General features: G+C 36.1%; 3 protein-coding genes across 7 annotated transcripts; all 3 read left to right on the top strand.

The window, feature by feature from the left end:
* The first annotated feature begins 2334 nt into the window (after positions 1-2334).
* LOC132188268 (DNA replication complex GINS protein PSF2) lies at positions 2335-9343 on the top strand. 4 transcript variants are annotated; one of them, XR_009440870.1, is made up of 9 exons: positions 2335-2607; positions 2701-2775; positions 2887-3001; positions 3528-3627; positions 3708-3738; positions 3859-3951; positions 4939-5091; positions 5320-5402; positions 9283-9343. XR_009440870.1 is itself a non-coding variant. In XM_059602689.1 (8 exons), the coding sequence occupies exons 1-8, from the start codon at positions 2560-2562 to the stop codon at positions 5335-5337; spliced, it is 594 nt and encodes a 197-aa protein (XP_059458672.1). In that variant the 5' UTR covers positions 2335-2559; the 3' UTR covers positions 5338-5549. The 4 variants fall into 4 exon arrangements, 2 of the variants coding, with proteins under 2 accessions (XP_059458672.1, XP_059458671.1); XR_009440869.1 differs by lacking the exon at positions 9283-9343 and adding an exon at positions 7820-7967; XM_059602689.1 differs by lacking the exon at positions 9283-9343 and having other exon boundaries at positions 2926-3001; positions 5320-5549.
* A 2734-nt stretch (positions 9344-12077) lies between these two features.
* LOC132188536 (uncharacterized) lies at positions 12078-16417 on the top strand. Of its 2 annotated transcripts, XR_009440893.1 has the most exons (4): positions 12078-12769; positions 14398-14614; positions 15065-15843; positions 16121-16417. XR_009440893.1 is itself a non-coding variant. In XM_059603027.1 (3 exons), the coding sequence occupies exons 1-3, from the start codon at positions 12542-12544 to the stop codon at positions 15553-15555; spliced, it is 936 nt and encodes a 311-aa protein (XP_059459010.1). In that variant the 5' UTR covers positions 12078-12541; the 3' UTR covers positions 15556-16087. The 2 variants fall into 2 exon arrangements, 1 of the variants encoding a protein (XP_059459010.1); XM_059603027.1 differs by lacking the exon at positions 16121-16417 and having other exon boundaries at positions 15065-16087.
* A 5710-nt stretch (positions 16418-22127) lies between these two features.
* On the top strand, positions 22128-24763 carry LOC132187301 (glucan endo-1,3-beta-glucosidase-like). The gene is made up of 4 exons (XM_059601574.1): positions 22128-22625; positions 22745-23323; positions 24130-24412; positions 24534-24763. Exons 1-4 carry the CDS (start codon positions 22176-22178, stop codon positions 24560-24562), a joined length of 1341 nt encoding a protein of 446 aa, XP_059457557.1. The 5' UTR covers positions 22128-22175; the 3' UTR covers positions 24563-24763.
* Positions 24764-27854: the final 3091 nt, after the last annotated feature.

Genomic DNA, 27854 nt, shown 5'->3' with positions numbered 1-27854 from the left:
GCTATTGGGAACAAAATATATGTGGATCTCAGAACAAGTGAAACTACCGTTACATCCTCATACGTGGAATATGCTCCGAGCACCTGGCATCTATTGGCTACCGTGGAACATCATGCAGATGGGTAGTTTGGTCAATAGGAGTGAATTTCCCTTTTTTTTGTTAGGTAATGAAATTAATTAATTGGTTGTTGTCTTTGGGCTCACGGGTTTTTGTGGTTCCAAGCCACAGGTTTTTGCGTCACAAAAGCGGGTGGTGATTATCGGATTGGTGTAATTGTAAAGGCTAACCCACCTAATCTTACCCTCTTTATGGGCCACTCATGCGGTCATGTCTATTTCTAAACGACATCGTGCGCAACAAGACCCAGTAAGAAAACACCGGGCTCGCTGGTAACTCCTTGGACAATTTTTGGCCTTTTAGTAAATAAAAAATAAAAAGTAAAAAGTAAAAATAATTAAAAACTTAAAACACAAGATACTTACAAATTATTTTTATATTTATGTTACAATTAAGAAGTTTTAACAAACAAGCCCACCATATTGTGTAGATTACGTTCTCTTACAATTAATAAAAAACTAGAAATAAACCAAATAAATTATCTAGTCCAATACTTTTTTTGGCCCACCAACCAAGAAAAAGATAGCTAAAAATGGAATTTTTGTAGCTGACAAAAAAAAAAGAAAAAAAAAGAGGTTGTTGGTAGGGTTACCTACAGGCTACACCGGCGATAAGAAGTCTTGATTGGCACTTCAAGAAAGATTATATTGAGATCAATTGATCTGGAGTCATTATATTGCAATGAAATTGTGTTTGTAGGAAATCAATTAGGAGGATATTCATGATAACAAATGATTTTTACAATGTATCTTACGTAATTACAAAAGGGTTGTAATGTCTCCCCTGCTGTCCAAATTGGATGTTATATTAGGAAGATACCTCATCATGTGCCATGCACGTGCAATTGTTTTACCTATATGTTAAATGTATCCAAAATCATTGAGTTAAGGAAATCATTGTATGTTGGGGCTTGGTCATTTTTCTTTTGTGTAACTACAACAATTGAAAATCAAACCGAGGGGGACAGGGAGGGGGAGGATCCCTCCTACTACATATAGGAAATGTGGGAACCGAATGGGGAGAGATAAGAATGCAACTAGTGTGAGTCTAGTTGTGACCCCATTTGTTGCATTGTAAGCGCTAAAGTAAAAATTTCTGTTTACTTTTTGAGTTTCCTATGATGAAGATATTAAGATGGTAGCAAGAATTTATAAGATGGTGGAGGAGATATAAAAATCTCGAGTAATGAGAGGTTGCTGTAAAGTTAGGGTTACGATTAAGGAGTTACCTTTCAAAATGAAAACAATTAAATTGAAGGGAGGCTGCTAACCTATCTGCAAAGAAGACTGTGAGAACTTCATCCAAATTTAAATCACAAGAAAGACTGATGAGAGATACAATTTTGATTATTATGTACTCAAAATTTCAACAAATGAGGAGCCACCGATAACAATGTCATCATTTATCTTAAAGTAATTCTTTGCATTTTCTGATGGTGATGGAAAGCTTTGATGAGGATTGTATACGAAGATCTGCATGAGATCACAAGTAAATTCCAACTTGGGAGATTAATGAGATTTATCCAATATGCCAAGTTAGAAAATTTAAGGGAAAAGGAGTATAATGGCAAGAAACAGTCCCTCCAAAACCACTTGAGCAAAGATACAATATTTGAAAAAGATAAAAAAATACTAGATAATATAATTTTATCAAATATTCATTCAACAAAGCCGACATGACACTCTTAATTAACTATTTAATTAATCATTGTTAAATAAATAAAAAAATTTAATGATTATTTTAGAGTGTCAAGTCAATATTGTTAGACAATTATAGAATAAAAATATAATATCTAGCGTTACTTGTCAAAAAATAAAAAAATGTAAAAAGGAGTTTCTGCTGTATTCATTTTTCATTTTTTTTTAAGAATTAAAAAAACTACAAAAATTATGTATGAATAATTTTGAAAACAGAAATACATAAAAGCTAATTTCATAATCCAAAAACGAGTGTTCTCTCATTGGTTTATGCGTGCGAATTGGGCATTGAAAATAAATACGGGTAAAGTGAATTGGGTTGGATTAAGGAAAAAAACAAAAGGTTGGATTTTGAGTTGTTGGACCCAAACACAAATCCAGGAAACTAATTAAACAGAGTTGGGTTGGGAATTGTGGGCTTCCTAACATGACTTTCAAACTCATTTTGAAGATTTTTTTTTTTGTTAAAAAAAAAAAGGAGGAGGAAAAATTAAATTTCCCTCCTATACGACGGACATGATTTCCCGCCACCAGAGAGAGTAGGGCAGACGGTTTTCAGTCACAAATATCTCAAATTCACCATATCCATCTCTGCTGCCACCTCTTTCCACAAGTCCTGATTCATAATTTCATAATCCTTCGACGCATTTCTCTCCCCTGCTCTTTTTCCTCTAATTTCATCACATCATTACCCGTTCGGACGTTGTATAAGCATAAACCCTAGATCCATTTGATTCCACAGAGATGGCCGGCCAATCCGACCCCAACCTATCACTCTTCTCTGCTGAAGAGGTCTCTCTCTCTCTCTCTCTCTCTCTCTCTCTCTGGGTTTGAGATTTAGCATGATTGTTTTGGATTGATTGGAAAATCTTGTTTGTTGTTCAGGTCGAGTTCATTGCAGAGGACGAGATGGTCGAGATAGTCCCCAATCTCAGAATGGATGCTCTCAATTTCATCTGTGTATCTTTCTTTTCCGCCTTTACCCTCCCTTTGTCTATCTCTATCCCAAACGCAATCTCATACATGATCTATCTTTCTTTCTTTTCCTTTATTTTTTTAATGTATTGACAGGGGGATTTTGGACCATTTTTTCCACAAATGGCAACTCAGGTGCCGCTGTGGCTAGCTGTGGCTTTGAAGAAGAGAGGGAAGTGCACCATTCGACCTCCACTGTGGATGTCAGTTGGTAAGCTTTTACTATATTTGTTGTGCGTGCCTATTTGTTTGTTTCCCACACATACACCAACTGTAATATACACACGCACCAGAAACTAATCACTTTGTATATACCCTTTCGAATCAAGACGTCTACTATATGCATTCTTAGAGGTCAGCATAATCCTATGGGAGAGGATAGAATCAACATAATGCTCAACGTAATAGGAGGTGTATGTCTTGCCGGGTGGTATTGGAGATCAGCTAAATAACATCCCAAAGAATTGCTTACCAAAAAACAAAAGGAAAGAAATAACTTCTTGACATGGTCGTTCTTTCGTCAGCACTATGGCCTTGGTTAGCTTGGACTGGCTGCGCGAATTACCCATTCCCTAAAATATGTTGAAACAGGTTTTGGTCAGGGGTTCAAGCCAGGGTGCGTCATTCGTGGATCTTACCAATAAAAAAATTGTTGAAATTGGGTGATTTTATATTCTTGTAATACTAAAGTAAAAATATGAAAAAGGTTTCTCATCATTTCCTTTTCTGTGGACTAGAAAAGTTGACGCAGGTTTTGGAAGCAGAACGGGATTCTCAACGAGTGTTTGAGCAACTACCGTTTCATTATGTGGAAATCTCAAGACTTCTTTTTGATCAGTAAGTGTTGAGAAGTTGCTACAACATTATATCTTTCCACTTGACAATACTAATATCAACTATAACTTTGTGGACTACAGTGCACGTGATGACATTCCGGATGTGTATATGGTGAGTTTAAGATTCTCTTAACCTTATCAAAAAAAGAAAAACAATGAAGAAGATTATTTTAACTTGCATAAATATGCATTGAGCTTTTGCCAAGACTTTGATAATAGATCTCTTATATAGGTGAGGTCTCTTGTTGAGGATATCAGGGATGTGAGGTTTCATAAAGTGGAGACTAATTTAGAGACACTTAATGAGCGTGCACTTGCTTTGAAGGTATGCTTTTTACGTCCCTTTGTGAATCTGTTGATGCTGCATACGATAAAGTGGTATTAGTAGCCTTGTAATTTTAAGAGACATCAAAAAATGGGTTAATTTTTTTTTGGAACATGTTCCTTTTTACAAAGTGGAATTTGGACGTTGTAGAGGATAGTGTTCCTTGGTAATGTGTAAATGTAAAGCACTCCAATTTGCTTTGTATTTTTGACTTTTTAAGTTCATAAACTATTAAAGTGACGATTTCAACCATCTAACATCTGAATATTTCCTGTTATATGGAATGCACAATGAAAATGCATCTGAGATTGAGTCATATATTAGAGTTTATGGGATTTGGCAGTGTTCAAATTGAGTGCATGTCGGGAGGGGGAGGGGGAGGAGGAGGGGGAAGAAATTCACTATTTCAGAACTAGGGTTAAAGTTCTCACTTTTAACTTTCTCAATACAGAACCGGATGTTGATTACATAACATAAACAATGCTCATAGAAAGATATATTGATGGGGGTAATTCCACCTTTTTAACTTCAAATTATTTGGTTAGTTGCATAGTTTCCACATAGAAGCTAATATGAGCAATCAATCCAAAGTTCAGACTCTTGCTAAAACAGCCCTCTCTTTTATAACTATGATGAAACCAAATGATATTCCTAAATTATTATAAATAAACAACATTAACTTGAAAGCAAGGCATCCGTCATGACAATGTGTCGTATGTGTAAGAAGAATACTTGAAGGATACTAGATGATGAGACCTCTTTGTTAGGGCTCGTAAAATGGTTTTGCTCTCTGACATCTGTACATAACTTATAGCATGGATTGGGGTAATGTTTTTGTTTTCTTATGTGTGATTTTATTTACTATTAATGCATTGTATATGTGAATGTATAGTACTTTGTGTTGAATCCAGGTGAGAATATATCTCTGATGAAAACAATTTTTTCTTTGATTTTTATGGTCCTAATTTTTTAAATTTTGAATTGCAGATTAACAATCTATCTGCAATGGAAGTAAATATAGTTCGCCCATTTATTGGGAGAGCTCTACAGGCATTTTATAAGCATGATAGTCCAGAGCTAATACCAGATCAAGAGAGAATTTCTGATAGACGGCCACAAGTAGCTAATAATGCAGCAAGAGTATGTTCTAGTATTATTTGTCTTTTATTCCTTTTTTTTCTTTTGTTTCTCTTATTGCTTATGATAACAACAAAGGTTTTCTGCAAAGCTTATAACCTTACCTTTTGGTTGATGTAATTAAAGCATGTCTAATGGTTGGCAAAGTGGTTTTGCTGGTCTATTACAAAAAGATATTATCGTCAATGGATAAAGAGTTTAAATTATTTAACTAATCCTTTTGTTTTCCAGCGGCATCTGCGGCGATAATGTCATCTTCTCTTTTCACCTTCCATCTCAATCAGAAACAACAATTTCAACCAGCTAACTTGGAGGTATATCTGTGCTCTATGGATAAAATTTCCAACAGAATCTTTGACTGTGCTCTGCTCTTTGTTATTATGAAATGGCAATAGCTTTCAAGTTAAACCCTTTATTTGGTTGTTTGCTTTTTTTCTTAATTAGTTATGAAAATTCTGATACGAATCGTCTTGGTCCTGCTATATTTTTTTCTAATCAAATTAGCTGGTCATAAGCATTGATTTTAAACTCAATATGGTGGACCAAACTACATATGCACACCCTCAGATTAGCAAGTCAACATGAGTATGTTTATATATTTAATGTCAATGAAGGGAATGCTAGATTAAGAAATGATTGCATTTGTGGGAAGTTATATATGTCAACAACTGATGACAAGATGATGGTTGTCTTAGATGCTTGGAAAGGTCGAATGAAGACCAATGCACAAAGTAAAAAAGTGGTTTAATTTAATTTGACGGCTTTACAAGGGAAAATTAGCAGGTTGGTTGAGGGAGCAACCAGATTTGATTGCTAAGGATTTTTGGGATATGGCTTTAGATAGAGTTCAAGGGTTCAAGGGTTCTGTTGATTGTCCTGGGATCTAGATGTCTAGTGTTCAGATGGCTGGGTGCGTTTGTTGTCTGGGATCGATGTAGTTGGGAGTTTTTGTCTTTTTTCTAGTATATCTTAAGTGGCTCGTTGTGGTCATCAATTAGTTTGATTTGTTGTTTACTTTAGGGTTCTCAAACTATCATTTGTCATATAATCAATTTTTTGGGGTTTGAGCAGTTGTTACATTTAAATCCTTCATCTCTTTAAGCAAAAGAAGAAAATGTTCGATCTCATTTTGGTTGCTTGAAACATTATTCTTTGAGAGAAATATGTTTTTTTTAAGATATTCTTTTAAAGCTTAATTTTGAGATGGATTTCTAAGATTCTTATGATAAGAAAGGCTCAAAACAAAAGGAGTAATTGAACGTGTTGGGGAACTTTGTTCTCAATTCTCATATTGATCCATATCTGAAACTCACGCTAGTTGCTCTCTTATAATCGAGACATCCTAATTGTCTTTTATAGTACAGGTTTTTATATGAAAGATTATAGTAACACTATTATTATTATTATTATTATTATTTTATTTTTTTTCATTCATTCATTCATTCCGTAGAAGATATTGAATTTTTTTCTTATGTAAAAAAGTTCAACTTTTTCCCCTTACCTTTTATTTGGTTATTGATATGGTGAAGTTTCTCAATATTATCTTTACAATTTTTTAATTGCTTCCTTGGTCGAGATTTTATTTTTATTTGATGTAACGGTATATATGGTACCACATAGTGAATTTGTTGTTATTTCATTTAAAAATTATGTGACTTTATATATTCCTTTAAATAAAACAAAATAAAATTTTGGCAATGAAATGAAGAGGGTCTCTCCCTTTTTGTTCTTGTGGTCATCATTGGTTTCATTATTTTGCATGTCTGACTTATATGGGGATAATTGATATGTAGACGTGTACCTTAGCCTCATGTACACCTTATCTTATCTGTTCGAGTAGACGTCGACATTAGAATAAGGGAATTTAGATGTTGAAAACGCATTTAAGCACCTTTCATAATTCAGTTTAAACAAACCGGAGCCTCAGAAAATTGGTGGTCCAAAAGCCATTTCTCTCTTCTTCTCATGTTATATATATATATATATTTATTTCATCAATGTATGCCAGATGTCTATACTGTGCACCGGAAATAATACTAAAATCTTAGAATCATCAAGAAGTTAGGTAGAGGGTACCAGAACGTGTATCATGTTCCCCCCTCTACAACCCCCACTCTAAATTATGGGTAGGTAAAGTTGCGTTGCACATGGGGGTGGGTCTTCTAGGCTTTGTATTCGTTGTAACTTAGATGTAGAACCCATAAATAAAGTATTTAGATTCTTTCCGGTTGATTTCAATAGGAGAGGAGCCGGTCTTTTTAAGTGAATGGTAGAATTGTCAAATGACAATATTACCCTCCACATAAGAAGCACTAGCTCGAGAGGATCCTTTTCTATAAATAAAGGAGAAAGAATGGCTAATAACAATAGCTCATGATCAGGATTTAATTACTTTTATTCGAACAATATTGAGAACAAATCAAATTTTGAGAAGAAAACTAAAAAAGAGAGTAACACCTACTTCACTATCAAAGTGGGCCACATAACAAACGAGTCTTTGGGCAATGGCCATGATAAATTAGTGACACGTTGAAGGACTCGCCCAACCCATGAGTCGTCGAACTCTGTAGGGATAGGACTCAAAGTTGCTCTAGCGTGTGAGCAAAAAAGCAAACTTGGCGATGACAACTTGGGCCGTTTTTGCATGGTTGAGTTTGATAATGAGGCTCATCACTCGACTTCGTGAGCGGACTTGCACGAGTCACCCTTCTGACAACTCCCTTGTATGCAGGGCAGATAGCAATGGTTGTTGCGATGGAACTTGGAAGTGCACATCCATCTCAGAGAGATAGGATGGCCATAGAGAAAGAGGGACGAGAAAAATGTGGAGGGCTCTTTTTGTCAATGTCTCTATTTTCGTCGGAAAAAAACATAGGTATTCGTAGGACTAATAAATTCAAAACAAATGAAATAATTATATCCATTCTAGGCTCTAATCTATATACCAAACGTGTCTTTATATCCAATCAAATCTACATCTCGTTGGCTCTATGGACAGCGAGCGGGAAGTATATGGTAGATTGAACATTGCCACATTAGCCCCAAATTACCAATCTGCCGATTTTGGATTTTATTTGATTAAGCTTCTGTTTACATTGGAGGACCCTGTTTTCATATAGTAATTTATGAGTTGGCAGCACAGGACGTATCCAGCGTACACGTTAGTTTTAACACTTACGACAAAAACTCTTAAGTCATTGACGAGTTTTCATGACAACTAAAGTCTCTTTTGAAGTCAACTTGGGTGTTAGGCAGCTAATAATGTGGATTATTGTTTAATCTACAATTTTAGGATGTATTATTTGTATAGGAATTTTTTATATCTGACAGTTGTTAGCTGTGTTATGATTCTTTTACACTTCTTTTTGGCAATTATTAGATTCCCTGTTTAAGGTTTACTTTTCTTGCATGTATTTTATCATCTAGACTGTGTTGTTGCATCTAATAACATTCATAATATAAATGATGTGAATCTATGTATTATTGTATCACATACGGCATCGGGGATGTCGGTGGTTTATTGTCTTAACTTGACAAATAAATTTTCTTAACGGGATCCTGGTTGGGGATTGAATGTGTTTATTATGGGGTCCATTTCAAGGGCCAAGTGGTAGAGCATAGGGCCAAGCGCTTAAGTCCAAGAGGTTTTATGATTTAGCAATGTGTTTATTGCTTAGTGATCGTTAGGGTTTAACCTGACTTGGCAAACAATTAAATGCAAGAACCATGATTGATACAGACAGGAGGTATCAAGGCTTTCAATTTTTTCTGCTTGGGGTCGCCATAGTGGTCCTATAAAGGAACACCCAAGGGATAAAGCTGCACTAACCGGAAGTCTCCAAGGAAGGCACTTATTATGTGGTGGCATTAACTTTAAGTTAGGCATAAAGATGAGCTTTCGGCGTAAGAAATTTTTGTTCAACTTATTAAACTATTGCCTAACTCCAAACCTTTAGTAAGCCTTGTGAATGACGTAAATTTCCACAAAATGGGGTTGAAGGAATATTTTTCAACCTAATTTATAAATTTGTCACATGTCCTTTAATATGTGAGAATCAAACCCAATTGGCAAATTTTTTTTTCTTACAGTTTCTCCAATCCAAGTTGAGCCCCTTGAAGCGGCCTGAGCTTTCTTACGATCGGAGATTTCTTCTCTTACTCTCGTCACTTTTTTTTTTTTTTTTTTTTGAACAGGGCTTCTTTGCCTGAACAAGAGTCCACAAGAAAACTCCTCTCACACATTCCTTACAATTTTGAGGATATTTAACCCATTGAACCTGCCTAGTATCTTCATCATGTGGAGCTCAATCTCTACCTCTCCTGCACCCATCTTGTAAGAGAATCAAGTACAATGTGCCCCCCAAGGAATTTTTTTTATCAGGTGTCCACAAATAGTAACCAAAAGTCATTGGAAGAGGCACTATTGCCTTGTGTTGCCATACAAAGTGCAAACCAAAGCGAATGTGGGCCTGAATCTCCTTTTATCAGAATAATAGAGGATTCTTCCTCCAGTTCTAGCTTTGCCGACCATCCACTATTTTTAAACCACGAGAGCTGGGCTGGTCGCTCTCTTGGTCCATCTCCTGGCGCCATGATTGATTGCTGGAGTGCCAATTGTCTTTGTCCCCCCCGTTTAAAGTAAAGAAAGATACTGCTGCAGAGCGCGTGGTCCCCTCAATGGGACCGGGCGTGGCGCGTCCGCGCTAGTAATAATTATTTTTCTTTTGGTTTCTTTCTGAGTTCTCTCTCCCTCCTCGTTACGAAACACCAGCTCTGCCTGTCTTCCTTTCCGGTCATCACTCAAACCATGGGCCCACTACCATGAAAACGAAGCATCATCCGAAGTGTCCCGAATATTCTACTGTTAACCATCCAATTATTCTGTTTTTTGGTAAATGGATGAAAATGTTTACGTTATTCTCATATTAAAAAAAAAAAAATTTTGAAATAAAATGGGAGGTGGGTGCACCCACAGAAGCGGCCAAGGGCAGTTCCTGCCACCCCTAACGAACCGCGGGGTGGTTGGTAACTGAACCACGGGCCACCCCTAACGAACCATTCGTTTCATACGAATAAACTTTTTTAAGAATAGTGTGTTACCAAACAAAAGAATAATTATACCTAAAATTAGGTAGTCCATTCTAAAGGTCTATGCTACAAACTAAACTTGACCATAGTTTTTGTCTTTTATTTTCTCTTATTAAAATAAAAACGGTTTCAAACAATTTAATCACAAAGCACTCTAAAGACACAAAAATAATTTTCTCCTTTATGTCATATTATTATTATTTTTTTTTTCAAATTAAAAACCAAAAACATTTACCAAAACATATTAACAAACATAATTAATTATATATTTTGAGACAGAAGGAGCATTAACAAGAGCTTTCAAACAATGATTTCGTTTTTTTTTTGGCCAAACTATGAATTTAATCCACAAATTATGTGTTCGTTTTTAATTTTGTTAATCATCTATTGTTTCATTTTAGTCTTTATAATGGTAATATGATTCATTAAGTTAGATTTTGAAATTACACAATCAAATATCTTTTAGTTATTATTATTTTTAAAAGAATATATTAAATTCAAATATCTTCATATAGTAATAATGCAAGATAAGACTAATATTAAGATATTTTTAAAAACCTTTTAAAAAAAAAAAACTATAATTAATTTGACCATTTCTGTTTCGTGTTGGCGGGTTTCTGTGTAGGTAAAAAAATAGTTTGAAGTTTGAACGGAAGAGGAGGGTGAGTCGTTGGTCAAGAGTCTGGTAATTGATGCATATGACGTAAGCGGTTGTATCGGTGTGGCTCACGTCATCCTCCATTCAGTTCAGGCAATTTGACCGTTAAATTTTCACTTCTTTCCTATTTCTTTCGAAGCTGTGATTGCTTGGTCCCCAATTCATCCATATCTTGCCTGCCTTTGAAATTAACATTATCCCATCTCCTTTGCCTTAAATATTCACACGCCCACTCGCCGTGCTAAGTCTTCTTAAAAACCAATTAATCATTCACCAAACGTTTTTCCGAGTCTGGTTTACGATTATTTAATTGGTTGGTTAGATGTTGACCCTGAAAGGTCGATATTTGTTTTGTTATAGTTGGTTTTAGCCCACCGTTTCCTAACTTAATTGTGTCTTCTTAAATAAAATTAAGAAAAAAAAAAGGTTTTGTTTAAATACGTGTATTTTAAAAAAAAATTATAATTTTAGAGATTAACCCACAATTTTAAGTACTAAATTATGATTTTATTAAATACTTCCCCGTGTGTTTTAATTTTAAATTGACAGTTTTTCTTATTGGACAAAATTCAACATTTAAAAAGAAAACAAGTTAGATGGGAAATAAAATTTCATAATTGTGTGAACTATTATTGCATTAATTATACATCGTTATACAATAATACTCATGGTAGATAATAAAAAAGTTAGTCAATACCAACACATATAAATGCCGGCGTAATGCTAGGAACCATCTTTGATTCTTTTTATCATCCTAAAGTTGATGTAGCTTTCAAAATTACACTTAGATCAAAATTTAAATATGATTCACTTAAAATTTAATAATGATTTTAAAAGCCATATCAGTTTTATGAGAATAAAAAGATAGTCTCTACTATTACTCATAAATGCCATATAGGTTTTCAAAAAACAAAAAAACAAACTGCCATATAGGAAAATGGGGTTGATTAGCCAGCAATAATTAGATTTCATAGGCAATGGGTCTCCATTAAATGATCAATCTCTTGTTACTCTTCATAATTAGGCAATTAGCTAATTTAGCTCCCATTTTAATGTAGATAATTATCCAAAAAGATTATTAAGATGAGATTAATTTTTGTTTACGAAAAACCAAATTCCGCCACATTTTAGTTACCGATGAATATCCCTCTCCTTCCCGTCCAAATTCAATCTCTCTCTCTCTCCCCCTTATCCATAAAACAAAAAGGCGAGTGCAATACCGTCATTTCACGTGGTTTCACACTTTTATATGATTTCCCTTTCCCGTTGCTTTAGCATTCTTCATTATTTTGGGTTTGTCTCAGCACAGGCGTTTTTCTTTCCTTCTCTTCTTCTTCTTCTTCTTCCCTTTGGATCATCCGAAAGCTACGACCAACACCAAACACGTTTTGCTCAAAAAGCACCTACGGCACCGAGTTTTTTTTTATTATTCTCAAAAGCAAAAACAGTTAACTCTTAATTCTTATATAAATAATTCACACGAAGAATACGAATTCAAATTCGAATTCCATTGGTTTTTATATCCCTGTTTGCTCTTTGAATGATAGCTTTGTAAACCTAGGTTTCGCGAAATTATTCGGTGTGTAGCGCTTTGGGAAATGATGGCTTTAACGTATCGCGAGGAGGAAGAGGAGTCGTCGCGGTGGTAGTGATCGGGGGGAGGAGGAGGTGTAGTAGGAGGAGGAGGAGGAGGTGAAACGACGCGTAATGGACTGTCGGGTGTGCGTGGCGGCAGGGGATTGGCTGGCGAGGTGGGCCGGTGGAGGAGGAGGAGCGGGCCAGATCGGAGGAGGGTTCAGCCACGAGAGCGAGCACGACTTGGCGCTTATGGTCAGCGATTTCTTGGAGAACGGGAGCGGTGGGGCCGACTCCCGGTGTAGCAGTGACAGTGACTCGGCTCTCTCCGATCTCACCAACCCCGCCGAGAAGATTCCGGTAAAGTCTCTCAGTAAAATTTTATTTACCCCCCAGCCTTATAAAATGTTGCTTTACCACAATTACTTGTCGATTACGTGAAAATTATGGTTTTGTTGAATTTTGTGAATTTGTTTGATGGGAAGGCGATTGGTGCAATGATTGCTTTATTAAGAAGATTAAGAAGCGGTCCCAGAAAGATGTTGGTCAGAATCGGTGAATTATTGGATTTTTTTTTTAGCTATCATCATTTAGTTATCAATATTTGGGACCTTGGACAATGATTCAGAGTACTTGGTTGCCTCAGTGGGATGTCAATCATAAGGCTTCCCTGTTTGGTTCTTGTAAAGGATGAAGATCCTCTATAATTCCTAGGCTATTCTATTTGTACAATTCCTTAAAACTCACCATTTAAAAAAAAAAAAAATCAAACGGTTGGGATTTTACCACAAATTTATTATTTACCATGTATTTCATTTTTTGAAAATGATGCATACTGATGTGGCAAAATTCCAACCATTTGATTGGAAAACATTAGTTAGGTTTTTAAGAGTTATATATTGTACAATACCACACAATTGTAGAGGAATCTTAATCCGTAGAAAATACAGGGGCAACGGAAAAAAAATCCAAAATGTTTCCCTTTTTTGGGTTTTCATTTGGTTATAATTTGTTTTTCTCCTTTCCATTTGTGTTTTCCAGTGAACCTTTTCTCCTTTCCATTTGTGTTTTCCAGTGAACCAAATTGATTCTAATTTAGCATTATCTGTGATGGCTGTATATTTGAGGGAATCAGTGAATATATGTGAAATCTATATTAGCTCATGGAAAATAGTGTGTTGATATTCCATTATGAATGGTATTCATTTTTTACTTCCATCCCTTCCAGTGCCATCTCAATACATTTGGTTGGATATGGATATGAACTTAGAGGCTCTCATAAATGGAATTTTCAGATGGGTTGGAGATGTATTGTCAGTATTTGTTCCCTTGAGTATGATCATCTTGCCTGCAATGTTCTTTTCATATGTTAAGACTCGAAAAATGGGGAATGAATGTTTTTAGGTGTGATACCATGAAAGTAGTTGTACGAGTGTGGTTGGATAAGCAGGCTAAAAGTTAGTACAAGAATTATTATAATCGAAATGCAGAATGTATAGTATAGGATTTCAACTACAAAAGTGTTTGAAGTCACAAAGGTGGGTAGTGACACAACGAATAGTAAAGTGTCTTAAGTGTACTTCTTTGGAAGATGAAAGTATGTAATCTGATTGAATGATGGGTTCATTTGTAAATACAATTGAATTGCTATAATCAGACATGCTTTAAATAGAAATGTTGATTAGGGTTGTTGGTTTTTCAGTTCTGACTCTTGAGCCTGTTTTTAGTTAGAGAAGTAATAATTGGTTGTCATTGCAACATATTGATAGTTCATACACAAGTCCAATTCAATCTTTGGTTCTTTTTGATAGTTTTTGTATTAAGATCCGGTATAATCGCGTTTTTCACTAAAATCTGTAATTTCTTGCTGTTTATGGTTCAACTCCATTTTGTATTAAACATATAATTTAACATACTACAAGAGAATCTAATAATTTTCTGTCAGTTTGAAACTACTAACATTTTGCTGATTCTCTGTCATATCACAGTTTTGTAAGATCCCGGTGGCTCAGTATGAGAGTGACATGCTTTCAGTGGTTAATTCTCTTATACTATCTATCAATGAGACCGACCTTCAAGTTGTCAAGTCGAGTGCATGTAACGCCAGCTGCATCAGATTTTCTCTGGTAAAGCTTCTGAGACGTTCTGGTTATGATGCTGCTGTATGTGCAACCAAATGGCAGGGTATTGGCAAGGTCCCTGGAGGTATGCTAGTGAACTCTTGAACTACAATTGTCTTAATCAAGAGAAAAATGAATAATTTTATGAGAAATAGGGGAAGGAAAAAAAAAAAAGAAAAAAAAGTTTTTAGTGGATATTACCAGGAATTTACTATCTGGCGAGTTTTTAGTAACCATGTTTCTGTCATATCTGTTAGCTATATTCATGTACACTGGAGTTGGAATCTATCCTCTGTAACCGAAAATCACATCTATTTGTGGAGCAAAAGTTCTTTTACAATTCATACTTTTTTTTGGAGGTTTATCTGATTTTTCTGAATCATTTACAATTTATTATGACTACTAAATGAGAGTTGAGTTATATCCTCGTAGAGTTGGGGCATTTTGTTTAAAATGGATGGTCGAGTAGGTTTCCCTGGAATACAATACATCTGTCTGGAGTACTGATGTGAATGATTTAATAACTTGTTTGCAGGGGATCATGAATATATTGATGTGGTCAACTACAACAGCACTGGAACCTCTGAGCGTTTGATCATTGATATTGATTTCCGAAGTCACTTTGAAATAGCTCGAGCTGTTGACTCATATGATAGAATATTGAATTCGCTTCCAGTCATTTATGTGGGCTCCTTGTCCAGGCTGAAACAGTTTCTTCAGATAATGGTTGAGGCTGCTAGATCTTCTCTCAAGCAGAACTCAATGCCACTTCCTCCCTGGAGATCACTCGCATATCTTCAGGCTAAGTGGCAGTCGCCCTATGAGAGGCAGTTTAATCCAGAAGAACAGAAGATTAGCAAGACTAGTTTTGTTGACCATATGCAATGTAGTGGACATTTGAAGAGGCTGCAGTCTCTGCTTCAATCTGAAATGGAAGCAGAGCGACTCTTGAAGCCCATGAACAGCGATAATAACTGGAGACTGAAGCCTGAGAGGCGGAGGCACTCTTTGTTCCGGAATCTTTAAGGTGTACAGATTTTGGCCTTGGAGATGAGAGAGTTTCTCTCAAGAGAGATTGTATTGCGGCTTTCTATTTTGAGTATTTTCAATTCTTTCTCCCTGATGCTAAATTAGTTACGACCTGAGCAAAGGGCAGGTTTCATATAGTCATCGATGGTGATAGCAATAAGCCATAACATGGCAGAGACATTCCTTTTTTCCCCTATCATGGTGCAGAACCCAACAAGTCAGTGCTGGTCCTCTCTTGCATCACCAACAGCCAGGCCGAATTGGTTGGTATCTTGCTTGACCATGGTGCGCATTATCCTATATAGCTTGTATTTTCTTTCGGTTTTTGAATATCTTCTTGAATGTATTCCTTGCCTCTTATTTTTGTGGGTCTTGGAAATTTTGTTATAATATCTCATATATTTTTTCTTTCGATATCTTTTCCTCACAAAGTTTGAGTTGTATCTCTTTTTAGGCGGGTCAAATGTTGCTTGAACTATAAGTTTTCCACTTCAGTAATATAGTTGCTTCTGATGGTTGTATGTCTACAGCTGACTGAAATTTGTTTGGTTATTCTTACTAGTCACATTTCTTTTATACTTGTTGAATGGCTTGAAGATATAGCGGAACTTTGACCTTTTCTGTTGTCATTTGTCAATAACGACCACGCCCAGCTCTTCCCAAGCATGGATAACTTCGTGTGGCTGTGGTAAAGGGGCCCAGAACGGTCAAAGTTGTACTGCGGAACAATTTGGAAACTACGAGGAAAAAGTACTTGAATTGACTGTCCTTTTATACTTGCCGAAAACATCGTCTCTTATTTAATTGATTGGGAATGTTCAATTCTTGGTTTATAAAATGTGCAATGGCATTTTCTGCATTGCCAATTCCTTCTTTGATGCTTCAATGAATCTGCTTGATGCTTGACCCCTCAAATTAACAAATCCAAGTCTACTTGATCACAAGCGGAAGAATGGTGTGTTTGATGTAAATATCAAAACTTGGGAGTGGTATATAAGCAATCACATGAAAGACGCAACCTCGAAATTAAAGCCTGATTGAAAGGAGGATTTTCTTCCTTTCGTGTAAGGATAGACTCCGATGGTTAATGTTTTTTAAAGGGTATTTTTTATTTTTTGTTTGAAAAATATGTTAATGTGATAAAAATGAAAATAATTTGTGTTTTTTGCTTTGAGCTATTTGTTAATGTTTTTGTTTTAAAAATAGAAAATAAAAGGATAAATAAAAAAATAAAAAAGGGTTAACAAATAAAGCGTTATAAAGCATATACACAAGAGAAGAGAGGCTTTCAATAACAAAATTTTAAATTTTCTTTCAAATCGGGTTGGACGAATATTTTCTAATATAACATAAATTACTCATTAAATTAACATTTGTCTTTAAAGAACGTAATTCTTATATACATTTTTAAAAAATCACATAAGATTCACGTGTAAATTTGAGACCAGCTTAGCCAAGTTTGGGGTCCTCATTCCTCAAGCTATAGACCCTGTTAGCAATTTTAGCAATTTTATTTATTCATTTTTTTGGTTGTAATTGCAATTTTAAGTTTTAACATCAAGTAATATTAGAGGTATTTACCCTATAACCCTTGCAGACTTCATAAGCCGCTCCTCAGCAAGCCATCTAAGGGAGCAGCCAGCCAAAGCCATGGGAAGCCGTTCATTTTTGCCAACACCGCCAAAATTCTTTTCGATTGTACACCCCCGGTTACAAGGCCATCATTATTTTTTGGATGACTTTTTATTAGAAATTTTGATCGTTTTTGCATCACCATAATTTTTGGATCATCTTAATACATCATTAAATTTATAACCCATCATTTTTGGATCACCTTTTACTTCCTATTTTTCTTATGAAAAAATGAAAAAGAGTGAAGTTAAATCAGTCAAATCCCCTATTAATCCAAATCTTTTTTTTTTTTTTTTTACATGTCCGCACAATAAGGAGGAGGAGAGATTCAAATTAGTAACTTTCGCTTTATGAAGTGTGGTTTCCAGCCGATTGAGCTATTCCTTAGAACTAAGGGTGTAAAAAAAAATTGGAAAATAGAAACTGGAGAACCAGGAAACAAGGGAACCGAGAAACTAGGGAGCCGATTTTAAAATCGGTTGGAAAACTAGGTAACTGGGTACCCTAATTTTGGTTCTCGTTTTCAGCACCAGATTATAACCAAGTAACTGGATAACCAGGTGCATATATATATATATATATTCGGCTTCAGTGGGCCCTTTGCCTTGCGTTGGGCCACAGTCCGCTGAAGCCAAAAATGGCCACTGAACCAAAAATTGTCCTACTTTTTTTTTTTTTTCCCCCCTTAACAATTGTCTCACATTGCTCAAAATATAAAACCCTCCAAGTTTGTTTTTCCATAAAAGGGAGCATATCCTCTCCTTCTAAATTCAACTCCAAGCCACTGATTGAGCCTAAAGAGCCCAAAATACAAAAGTTTTGGGCCAAAATACAAAAATTTTGGGCCCTCCAATCCTCTAAGCTTCTTGTTAAATAAGTCCAATTTTTTTTTTTTTAAAAAAAAAAACCGATTACCTGGTTTTGAAACCGGTACCAACTGGTTTCGGTTCCGATTTTCAAAATAGTCAAAACTAAGGATCTGAGTTCCAGTCCCAATTTTGGTCAATAACTAAGAACCAGAACCGGATTTTCACCCCTACTTAAAACCCAAATCCTTGTTTCTACATCTAGGCTCTAAGGAAACGAGAATAACATGGGTAAATTGTAAATAAACCAAAATATGGGTCCTCATTACAAAAGTATTATGACGGTTAAAATTTTATCAACAGATCACCAGATTTAGCGATAATTATTGCAATACACGTCAGCTCGTACTAGATTCCCTAGTGGGGCCGTACGTTTATGTGGAGGATTAATGCTGATAACAAGCGTCGCCGCACTATTGCCCGCCATGCTGCCAAGGATGTCAAACAGGTTCAGATTAATGATGACCATAAATTGGAAAATAACATTAATTACTAAATTGAGAAAATACAGTACTAAAATTTTTACTTGCTTTAGTAACTTCGATGGGTCAAAATTATTTGGTAAAACACAAATTTCAAAATAATATCCTTAATTTTGAAGAAACTCACGGATTATTAAGTTGTTTATGACCGTAAAAGTGGGACTACATATGAGCATATAGAATAACAACCAAGTGGATTGGGATGGGGTGTAACCGTGTAATTAACTGTTCAAATAGGTGCAGGGTTCACTTACCCTTTCACATACAATACATAAAGCTAATTACACTGTATCCAAAATAATAAAACAAAGGTTCATGAATCACAACTCACTTACCCGTTCACATACTTTTTTTTTTGGGACATTTTTCCCTTCTCCTAATGGGATCGTTTTGTTAAAACAATCCCAATACAAAACATCTATAAACCATGTTTTTTTTTTTTTGTAGTGCCATTAGAATTGAGATACGTGTTCCATAACAGAACATATAGACTATAGTAACCGAGCCGCCTTAAGACGGCGGGATGACATCATCAACAAAAGCATGATAATCGGGGTCTTGTAGCCAAAGCTTAGCCAGGTGCAGATGAGAGGTACAACGCCGGTGGACTTCTTCCACGTCCCAAACGATGCCCTCAGCCTTGTGACGATGAATAATGTTGTCCACCGGCTTGTCTTCCTCATCGGCACCAATCCTTGACCGATCCCACTGCTTCACAAGAACATGGGTTAGGTAGTGCAATGACTGTCCGTACAACAGCTTCATGGATTTCACTAATCCCTCCCATGTGATGAACAGATCATCATCATCATCATCATCAATATCTGACCACGACCCACGACTTGTAGGGATTGGAATTTGTTTCATGTTTTCTTGATACCTTTTTGCCTGCTCCACCAATATTAATGATGAATTATCTGCATATTATGAAACAATCTTAAAATAATTATTTAAGAAGCAACGTTAGTTTTCAATTAATCCCATAAAAAATTTCTTCATTAGAAATTTAATATTTTTACCTTGGAATACAAGTAACATTTACTGAATATGGTGTACAAATGGAAAGAGTAAGCTTTAAAAGTATATATATATATATAGCAAGTAAATGATAGTAATTAGCAACTTTAAACCTGGATCTTCCTTCGAAGCCTTCACATTTCGGCTACTTTCTTCGTCGACAAAATTTTCTTTATTATTCGTCTTCCTTTTTTGACATCCCCTTTTATTTTGCTTTAGTGTCTCAGAGTCGTAGACGCCATAGCTTGGAGTATCAGATTCTGTATCTGAATCCGATACGAGTAAGTGCTTATTGGATAAGGGACTATGTCGGCGCAACATCAATCTTTGCAGATTTGAGTAGGAGATCGAGATTAGGGTGAGAGAAGAGGCGTTATTGAATATATTAGTCATGAGATAAGATAGTATTTATATTCTCATTATATGTACTATATACAACACTTTTTTGTAATGAAAATGCTTAGGGTACTATAGTTATTTTTTGACGGTTTCATTTCAAATCGCTTAGACGTTTAAAAAAGGCCTGAATTCACATAATTTTAAAATTTAATTTTTTTTTTTTTAAAAAAAAAAAAAAAATTGTAGAGAATCCTAATAATGCCCCCAAAAGAAAAAGTAAAAAAACGTACGGTGCAAAAGATGAACTGAATTTGATGCCCATGCACGTAAACGTAACGTAAGGGTGGCAAATAAAGAAAAAGAAGGTATATATGAAAATAAAACAAATTAGGCAGCTTTTTACTTTTGTCATTCTCCGGATCATAGGCCCAAGTAAGGCTTGCATATCTGCCAGTTTTGGATTTTGTTGCAGCAACGGTTAAGGGCCTTTGGACTTATTCATTCGTGTGAATTCACTTGGTGACTTCATGATTCTCAAATACTCGAAAGGCGAAACCATTATTTATTGAGAAAAAAAAAAGAAAAGAAAGTGTTATTTAATTCGAACAATTATAACCAAAAATAAAATAAAAAGGAAATACCAATATCCCATACATCGCGGTGAATCGGTAATTTCTGACCAGATCTCGGCAGTGGCTTGGTGAAGTTCAGGTGGGGTTTTTAGGGGCGTTCTATTTGTGTTTGTTGATTTAAAAATGAGATGGTCAAACTTAAAAAATGTTTAATATTTTAAAAAATGAAAACAATTTTCTAAAATTTAAAGAAGAGTTTTCGAGAAAAAATATTTTTTGTTAATTATTATTTTATTAAAATACAATTATACTCATTAAAAAAAAATAATAATAATAAATTGGGCATGCTTGCGATGTTCTTACAAAAATTCAGACGCAATAGATTGTCTTGTAAAGATTTGATGGGCTTTCCGTTTAGGACCATAATCGTGAGTCTAAGCATAGACACCTTCCAATGATCCAACGGCTGTAAAATCACAAACTATTTAATCATGACAATTGGATATTTACACTGTATACAGCCAAGTGAGCCAACCCACAATTTCTAAACCTTTACAGCAAAATATGCGGCGGGCTGGACTTTCTCTCTCTCTCTCTCTCTCTCTCTATGAGGCTCTGTGCCGCCCGAACCTTCAGAACCCGCGTAAAACGCGCTAAAACACGGGCCAGTCACTTTTCTTTATTTTTCCTTTAAAAGAAAAGCGCGTGCGTGATCGCCGCCCAACCTGAAAGAGGTGGTCGGGTTCACACGCCAAAGTCGAAGGGCCATTCTCGTGTTTACAGCGCGTGGATCATACCAGAAAGAATCGGTGAAGCGGAAGTTTTATTTTAGCGGGAGCTCAGCGTCGGACTCTTGTCAGCTTTGAACCTTTGACTCGGAAGCTTTGTCCAAGCGCCACGTAAACACGACAAGTTGATTCGAGACGTGAAAGAAACCGCTAACTAATTAATAATCAAGTTATCCTGTGTCCGATTGCGAAAGTTTTCGATTCGAATCCATTGTTGTTACTTACTTACTAATTAGGTTTGGCCCATTGAATTTTATAAAAGATTTATGATATACGGCAATCATTATTTTACTATGCTAATCTCGTATTATTAATCTACCCTTAAATTAGTTATTATCAAAAACAATTAATGATAAACTGATAATGTTAGATTTGGATACAAATTTCAAAAAATTTCTTTTCGACATATTTTAGTAAGTGACAAGTGTTATGACTCATGTAACATGCTAAAGTTTATCAAAAATTAATGTTTGACTTTTTAGATTAATAGAATAACAATAAAATAATTATTAAAAATATTAATTAAAACATGTAAAATATGACATTTGACACTTATTATAATAGGTTGAAGGAAATTTACTCTAAAACCAGTTTGAAGAACTTGTATTTGCATACACCATCCTACCTCCTTAGTTCCCTATAAGATCTCAGCACCCTAGAAAGAAAAAAAAAGCTAAGAAAAAATCAGAACTATTTAAGGAGCATAAAATCGTGGTGATATTAATGAAACTAATGAAGGGTGGTTGAAGCACTTTGCTAATTCTGAACAAGAACTTATCCAAAAAAGATTAGTAGGTTTAATTTTGTTGGATAAACAAAATTACCCACAGAAATAACACAATCATTTTTCTATATTCTTCCCCACTATAAATACACCAGAAACCCCCTCCTTCCAATCCGTGTCTCCAAGTCCGGAAAACCATGGCCCTCTCCCACCCCATCCTCGTCCTCTCCACTCTCTTCCTCTACCTCACCGCCACCGCACACTCCATCGGCGTCAACTACGGCACTCTGGCAAACAACCTTCCGCCGCCGGCTCAAGTGGCCAACTTCCTCAAGACCCAGACCATCATCGACCGCATCAAGATCTTCGACACCAACCCTGACATCCTCCGCGCATTTGCCAACACTGGCATCCTCGTCACTGTGACCGTCGGCAACGGTGAGATCCCCGCCCTCGCCGTACTAGCCAACGCGCGCCAGTGGGTAGCCACCCACATCGCCCCGTTCCACCCGCAGACACGGATCAATTATATTGCCGTTGGCAATGAAATCATGGCCACCGCCGACAAAATCCTCATTAGTCGCCTTGTCCCTGCGATGAGGAGTCTCCACCAGGCTCTTGTTCTCGCCGGAATCAAGGACATTAAGGTTGGAGATTATTATAATTTTAATTGGCTCTGTTTTTTTCCCCCTTTTTTGGGTACATAGATTTCCTTTGATTTGTTTTTGACTTTTGAGCGCGTTTTTCTTGTCGGCTTAATTACCAGGTCACATCCCCACACTCTCTTGGCATTCTCTCAATCTCTGAGCCACCGAGTCTCGGCCGGTTCAGGCGAGGCTACGACCGGCTCGTATTCGCGCCGATGCTGAAATTCCTACGCGAAACAAATGCACCCTTCATGGTCAACCCTTACCCCTACTTTGCCTACTCTCCAAAGATGGCGAACTACGCGCTCTTCAAGCGCAACGCTGGCATCCACGACAAGTTCACAGGCATTACATACACCAACATGTTCGACGCCATGATGGACGCCCTCCACTCGGCCATGAAGGGCGTCGGGTACGGCGACGTGGGCTTGGTCGTGGGCGAGACCGGTTGGCCCACCAACTGCGACGGCTACGAAGCCTGTAGCGTGGCCCATGCGGCGACGTTTAATGGGCACTTGGTCCATCATGTCAGCTCGCGTAGAGGCACGCCGTTGATGCCCAACCGGAGATTCGAGACCTACCTTTTCTCGTTGTTCGATGAGAACCTTAAGCCGGGTCCGACCGCTGAGAGGAACTGGGGCTTGTTCCGACCGGATTTCACTCCGATATATGACATTGGGATTATGCGCAATGAACAGGTACGAAATATAATTCACTTCTTTTTTTTTCTTTTTTAATTATTATTATTATAATTTTTATAGTAGAACTGTTGTTGTTTGTCTGATAAACAAGGAAAGAAAAGAATATTGTTTTTTAATTTCTTGAGGAATGGAATTTGTTTTTCTAAAGAATATATCCGTTACTAAGACTACGAGCAATGTATTGATTTTAAAAGCACATTCGAATTTCTTTTTATAAGTTTTGAGATATATATTTTTTTGTCCCTTGCCCTATTGCTAGCAGAAACATCAAAATTGTTATTATTTGCAATGTGGAGTGGGGGCATGAACCATGTACCACTCCTTTGGAGGGAAGGGGATGGTGGGTCATCCTCTTCAAACCTCTAAAGAGTGTTCGCCCTACTAGCTATCGGAACGGTCGCAACTATTCTTGACCAGGAAGATTTAGTAGTTGCGGCCACCCGATCTAATCTCTAGTTTGTAGGTCACAATCGCACCCGGCGTGTTGATTGGACTTGGCTCTGACAAGATGAGAATTTGTGCAAATCTTTTCTAATTGATTTGGCACATGCTTAGAGTGAGTACGCACGTGTTTTTAAATTTTGATCCGATCATGGCGCCTTCTTGTAGTTGTCTTTTCTTTTCCTCTGCTTTTGCGGGTGAGCAGATCTTGTGGTGTTAAGTATATATTAAATTGCTTTGGAAATTAAGGGATCACATGCTAATTGGTTACTTCAAACTAGTTGTCTTTTATTCGTTATTGTATTAATTTTTGATTCTCAATATTTAATTAATCTTTGTCATTATTCTTCGTATTATACCAGTCGGGTCAAAATAGACCAAGGCCCAGACCCACACCCGTATCAGGCAAGAAGTGGTGTGTACCAAAGCCAGGCGCTAGCAATGCAGCGCTACAGTCAAACATAGACTACGCCTGCAGCTCAGGTGTGGATTGCAAGCCCATACAAGCTGGTGGAGCCTGCTTCCAACCCAATGCCGTTGCCTCCCACGCATCATACGTCATGAATGCCTTCTATCAGAAGTCTGGTCGCCACGATTACAACTGTGATTTCGCTCACACCGGAGTCCTGACCACCCAAGACCCAAGTAAGTAAACCCCCCCCCCCCCCCAAAAAAAAATATATATATATTCCATCAAATAAAAAAGAAAACAAGTAAAAGTGTCGTAATTAATATTCGATTTTTGTGTGCTCGTGTTGATGATCAGGTCATGGCGCATGTAGATACGTTGGATGAGATTGAAATGGAGGATGTGGGTACTGTAGGGCTGCAATAACCATACTTGGAGAAAATTATTCACTTAATTGCGACTTTTTATTCATTTGTTTTTATCATCAAATATCTTGATGTAACAAACGTTGCATTTAACACGGCCAATTCTAGTTTATGTAGGTCATATTTGTGGTAATTTGATGATAATATATGCCTCGTTACTAATTTTGTCTCATCAGTTTAATTATGATGTCACGTGCAATGTTATTCCAAATCATATCTAGCACTCTCTCGATTGTCTTCACCTCCCAGAAATTTGGGGCCTATTGAACGAGGTGTTCAATGTTATGATGTTCACAATTAACTCTTTGGTGGCATTGAATTTTGTTTATAGAGAAGCTCATATTTTCAAAAATTCATCTATTCCCACTAATCCAACACACAATCTTGAAGGTAAATTTTTTTTTTTGCCTATTGACCACTACCTAACTCAAGCTCTGGCTCCATCCCTGAGCAGGTGATGGAACTAAGGTACGTAGCGCGATATAAAACAGTGGTGGTGAAGTCTTGAAGGGCTTCTATGTACGTGCAGAGAGAGAGAGAGAGAGAGAGTACAAAGAAAGTCTCTAAAAGAGAGAACCAAAGGAGAAAAGAGAAATAAAAAATTTAAAGGGGTGAGAATCAAACGATTTTTTATTTTTTATTTTTAATTAAAAAGGGTTGGAGGGGGAGACCAATTGTAGTTATCCTACTTAGATATGACCATAGTAGTACCAACCAGTGGGGCGTCGCTCAGGAGGGACCTAGACGGTGGGAACTGCAGGACCCTCAAGACCAACAGAGCCATAGCTTAACACCCGCTTCACCATGGCATTAATGAGACTCAAGGTGACTAACACTAATAGGCTAAAGGATTCCCATTGTGGGAGTTGAACTCAGGCCCTAGTGCATGCCCAATCTTATGGAAATTTGCTCAAAAAAAAAAAAAAGAAATCTTATGGAAATTCCCTTAAGACCATTCAACTATCACCCTTATTAGTGGTTATTTTATTTTATTTTTATTATTATTTTATTTATAGTTTATTTTGCATTGTTGAGTGCTATAGTACTAATTCAAAACTATGGGCTAGCGAATTAAACTTTTGACTAGCTAGACCAAAGTAAGTGCATGTACTCAACAGAGCAAAAGTTAAAAGCTGTAGGCTGATATAATGTGAGAATAGATGAGTACTCCTTGGATTTGACGAATTTTTTTAAAAATAAGCTTCCAAGAACTAAATTATGATTTTTTTCTTCTACTTCTTTTTTGCCCTTTTGCATGGGATTTTCAGAACTAATAAATAATCAAGTGACTCTTCATAATTTGATCCACTGGTGGGTGGACTGATCCACGTCCAACACATTGCATTATATTAACGCAATGACAGTGAAATAAGATGAAATTATACTCATTAATTCCCCACTAGCTATATATATATAACATAGTTTGCTGATCAAGAATCGTTGCTAAAGGAAAATTAGAAATAAAGCAATTAGATCTGTGATAAGTATAGTTAGCATGATAATCATGCAGACCTAACCTACCTGTACAACAACAGCAAAAGCTGCTTTCTCCGCCATTTCTCCATCTACAACATATAATTCCAATCATGATGTTTCTTAAAAGAAATTTACGTTTTCCCTTTAGTAGTTGATTTTTTTTATTTTTTTATTTTTTTATTTTTTTGGTTCAAAATATTATGGCTTCTTGAGGAAGACCACGTTCAAAACTAATGTTGAAAGCTAGCTAATTAATTTAATATCCTCAGTGAAAAAATTACCGAATTGCCTTAAAGGAAATTTTACAATCTTTACCGTTAATTTTTGTATAAGAGATTTCTAGTAATTTTTTTTCACGGGAAATAAGCCAAATTTGCATGTGTTGAAAAAAATAAGCTCCTAATTCACATTTATGCTTTGTACAAACAATTTCTTGTTTTACCCGAAAATGCAGGCAAATTATGCAGTATTTTTCGGCAGTTAAAGCTGTTTTTTGCACGTTTGATAGATGATTATGGGTAGGTATCGTGTCAATTAAGTAGATTTAGACATAAGCTTACTTAAAGTTCCCAATTGATCCGAGCTAATTAATGTTGTTAGAACCTTAGCAACCAACTTACCAATCAATTTTGGTGCCAGAAATTGATAGAACAAATTTTAAAATCTGGGGAAAAATTGAATTTAATCCATAAGTTTTCATGCAATTTTGACTTAATCCCTAGATTCTCAATTTCGATAATTTGGTCCTTGAACTTTAATAAAACATTTAAAAAAAATAAGCTTTCCGGCCAACTTTGCCATATGGCACATACAATTGGCACGAGACATGTCAAACGAGAGTCACATGATATTAATAAATTGACTGAATGACCTAATCAAAGAAAAATCTAAGGGTATTGAAACTGAAAACCCAAGAATTATATTTGCGTCTCGCGTGAAAACCTAAGGACTAAATTTGATTTGTTTTTTTCTTTATAAAATTTGGGTATAAACAATATCATATTTTTTTGAAAGCATAAATAGTAAAAATATATATTAATATATAACCTTTACCAAGTGCTATAGTTTTGATTTGTAGGCATGATTGTGGACAAGCACATACATTAATTAGAATCTGGGAATTCTTATTTGTCCAACACAAGAAAATTCTCTTAAGCTTTAATAAAGAAAGGATGACAAATAAAAGCAAACCATTAACCATATCTCCCAAAGGACATGAAATTAGACAGACAGAACCCCATTGTGGCCCCTCTCTCTTTTTTGGTTGGTCTTCTCAGGACCTCTGAAACTTCTTGCCCATGAAATGATTAAAGGCAATATATATTGTTGCTTTTGGAAGGAAACAACTGTACTGAGAAGACTTTTGGGTTGTCCGATCCTCTCCCTTTCTCTCTCAACCCAGGTAATCAAAGCCAGGCAACCACTTCTTCTTCTAGCTTGGACCATGAAATTAATATCTCTATGTTATTTTCTGATATGAGAATCACTTGTTTAATAGAGTAAATTAAATTAATTTTTTAAATGCAATTTGAAAGAAAATTAAGTTTTTAATATATAAGAAGAAGTTTTAGATGATGGTGAAGGCGAATGGTCAATCCACGTAGAGTGAAAAACTGCATTGGCGATCAAGGATCGATGTTAGCCATCCAATGCAAGGGTCTTAAACAAATGGGCTCCATTATGATTGCGGGAAACAGATGGGAGTTCTTGATTAGGGGAATTTCCCATATGGGATTATCATAATGTGGTCCCAATTTACCTTATTGAGAGGGTAATT

Source organism: Corylus avellana, chromosome ca7 (assembly GCF_901000735.1).
Source record: "Corylus avellana chromosome ca7, CavTom2PMs-1.0".
NCBI classification, from domain to species: Eukaryota; Viridiplantae; Streptophyta; class Magnoliopsida; order Fagales; family Betulaceae; genus Corylus; species Corylus avellana.
This window is presented reverse-complemented; position numbering and strand designations above follow the sequence as displayed.

Coding starts and splice junctions, on each gene's coding strand:
- LOC132188536 (XM_059603027.1), top strand. CDS start 12,542: ATGGACTGTCGGGTGTGCGTGGCGGCAGGGGATTGGCTGGCGAGGTGG. Junction 12,770..14,397: donor ACCCCGCCGAGAAGATTCCG/GTAAAGTCTCTC, acceptor GTCATATCACAG/TTTTGTAAGATCCCGGTGGC. Junction 14,615..15,064: donor TATTGGCAAGGTCCCTGGAG/GTATGCTAGTGA, acceptor ACTTGTTTGCAG/GGGATCATGAATATATTGAT.
- LOC132187301 (XM_059601574.1), top strand. CDS start 22,176: ATGGCCCTCTCCCACCCCATCCTCGTCCTCTCCACTCTCTTCCTCTAC. Junction 23,324..24,129: donor GGATTATGCGCAATGAACAG/GTACGAAATATA, acceptor GTATTATACCAG/TCGGGTCAAAATAGACCAAG. Junction 24,413..24,533: donor CCTGACCACCCAAGACCCAA/GTAAGTAAACCC, acceptor GTTGATGATCAG/GTCATGGCGCATGTAGATAC.
- LOC132188268 (XM_059602688.1), top strand. CDS start 2,560: ATGGCCGGCCAATCCGACCCCAACCTATCACTCTTCTCTGCTGAAGAG. Junction 2,776..2,886: donor ATGCTCTCAATTTCATCTGT/GTATCTTTCTTT, acceptor ATGTATTGACAG/GGGGATTTTGGACCATTTTT. Junction 3,952..4,938: donor AGCGTGCACTTGCTTTGAAG/GTATGCTTTTTA, acceptor TTTGAATTGCAG/ATTAACAATCTATCTGCAAT.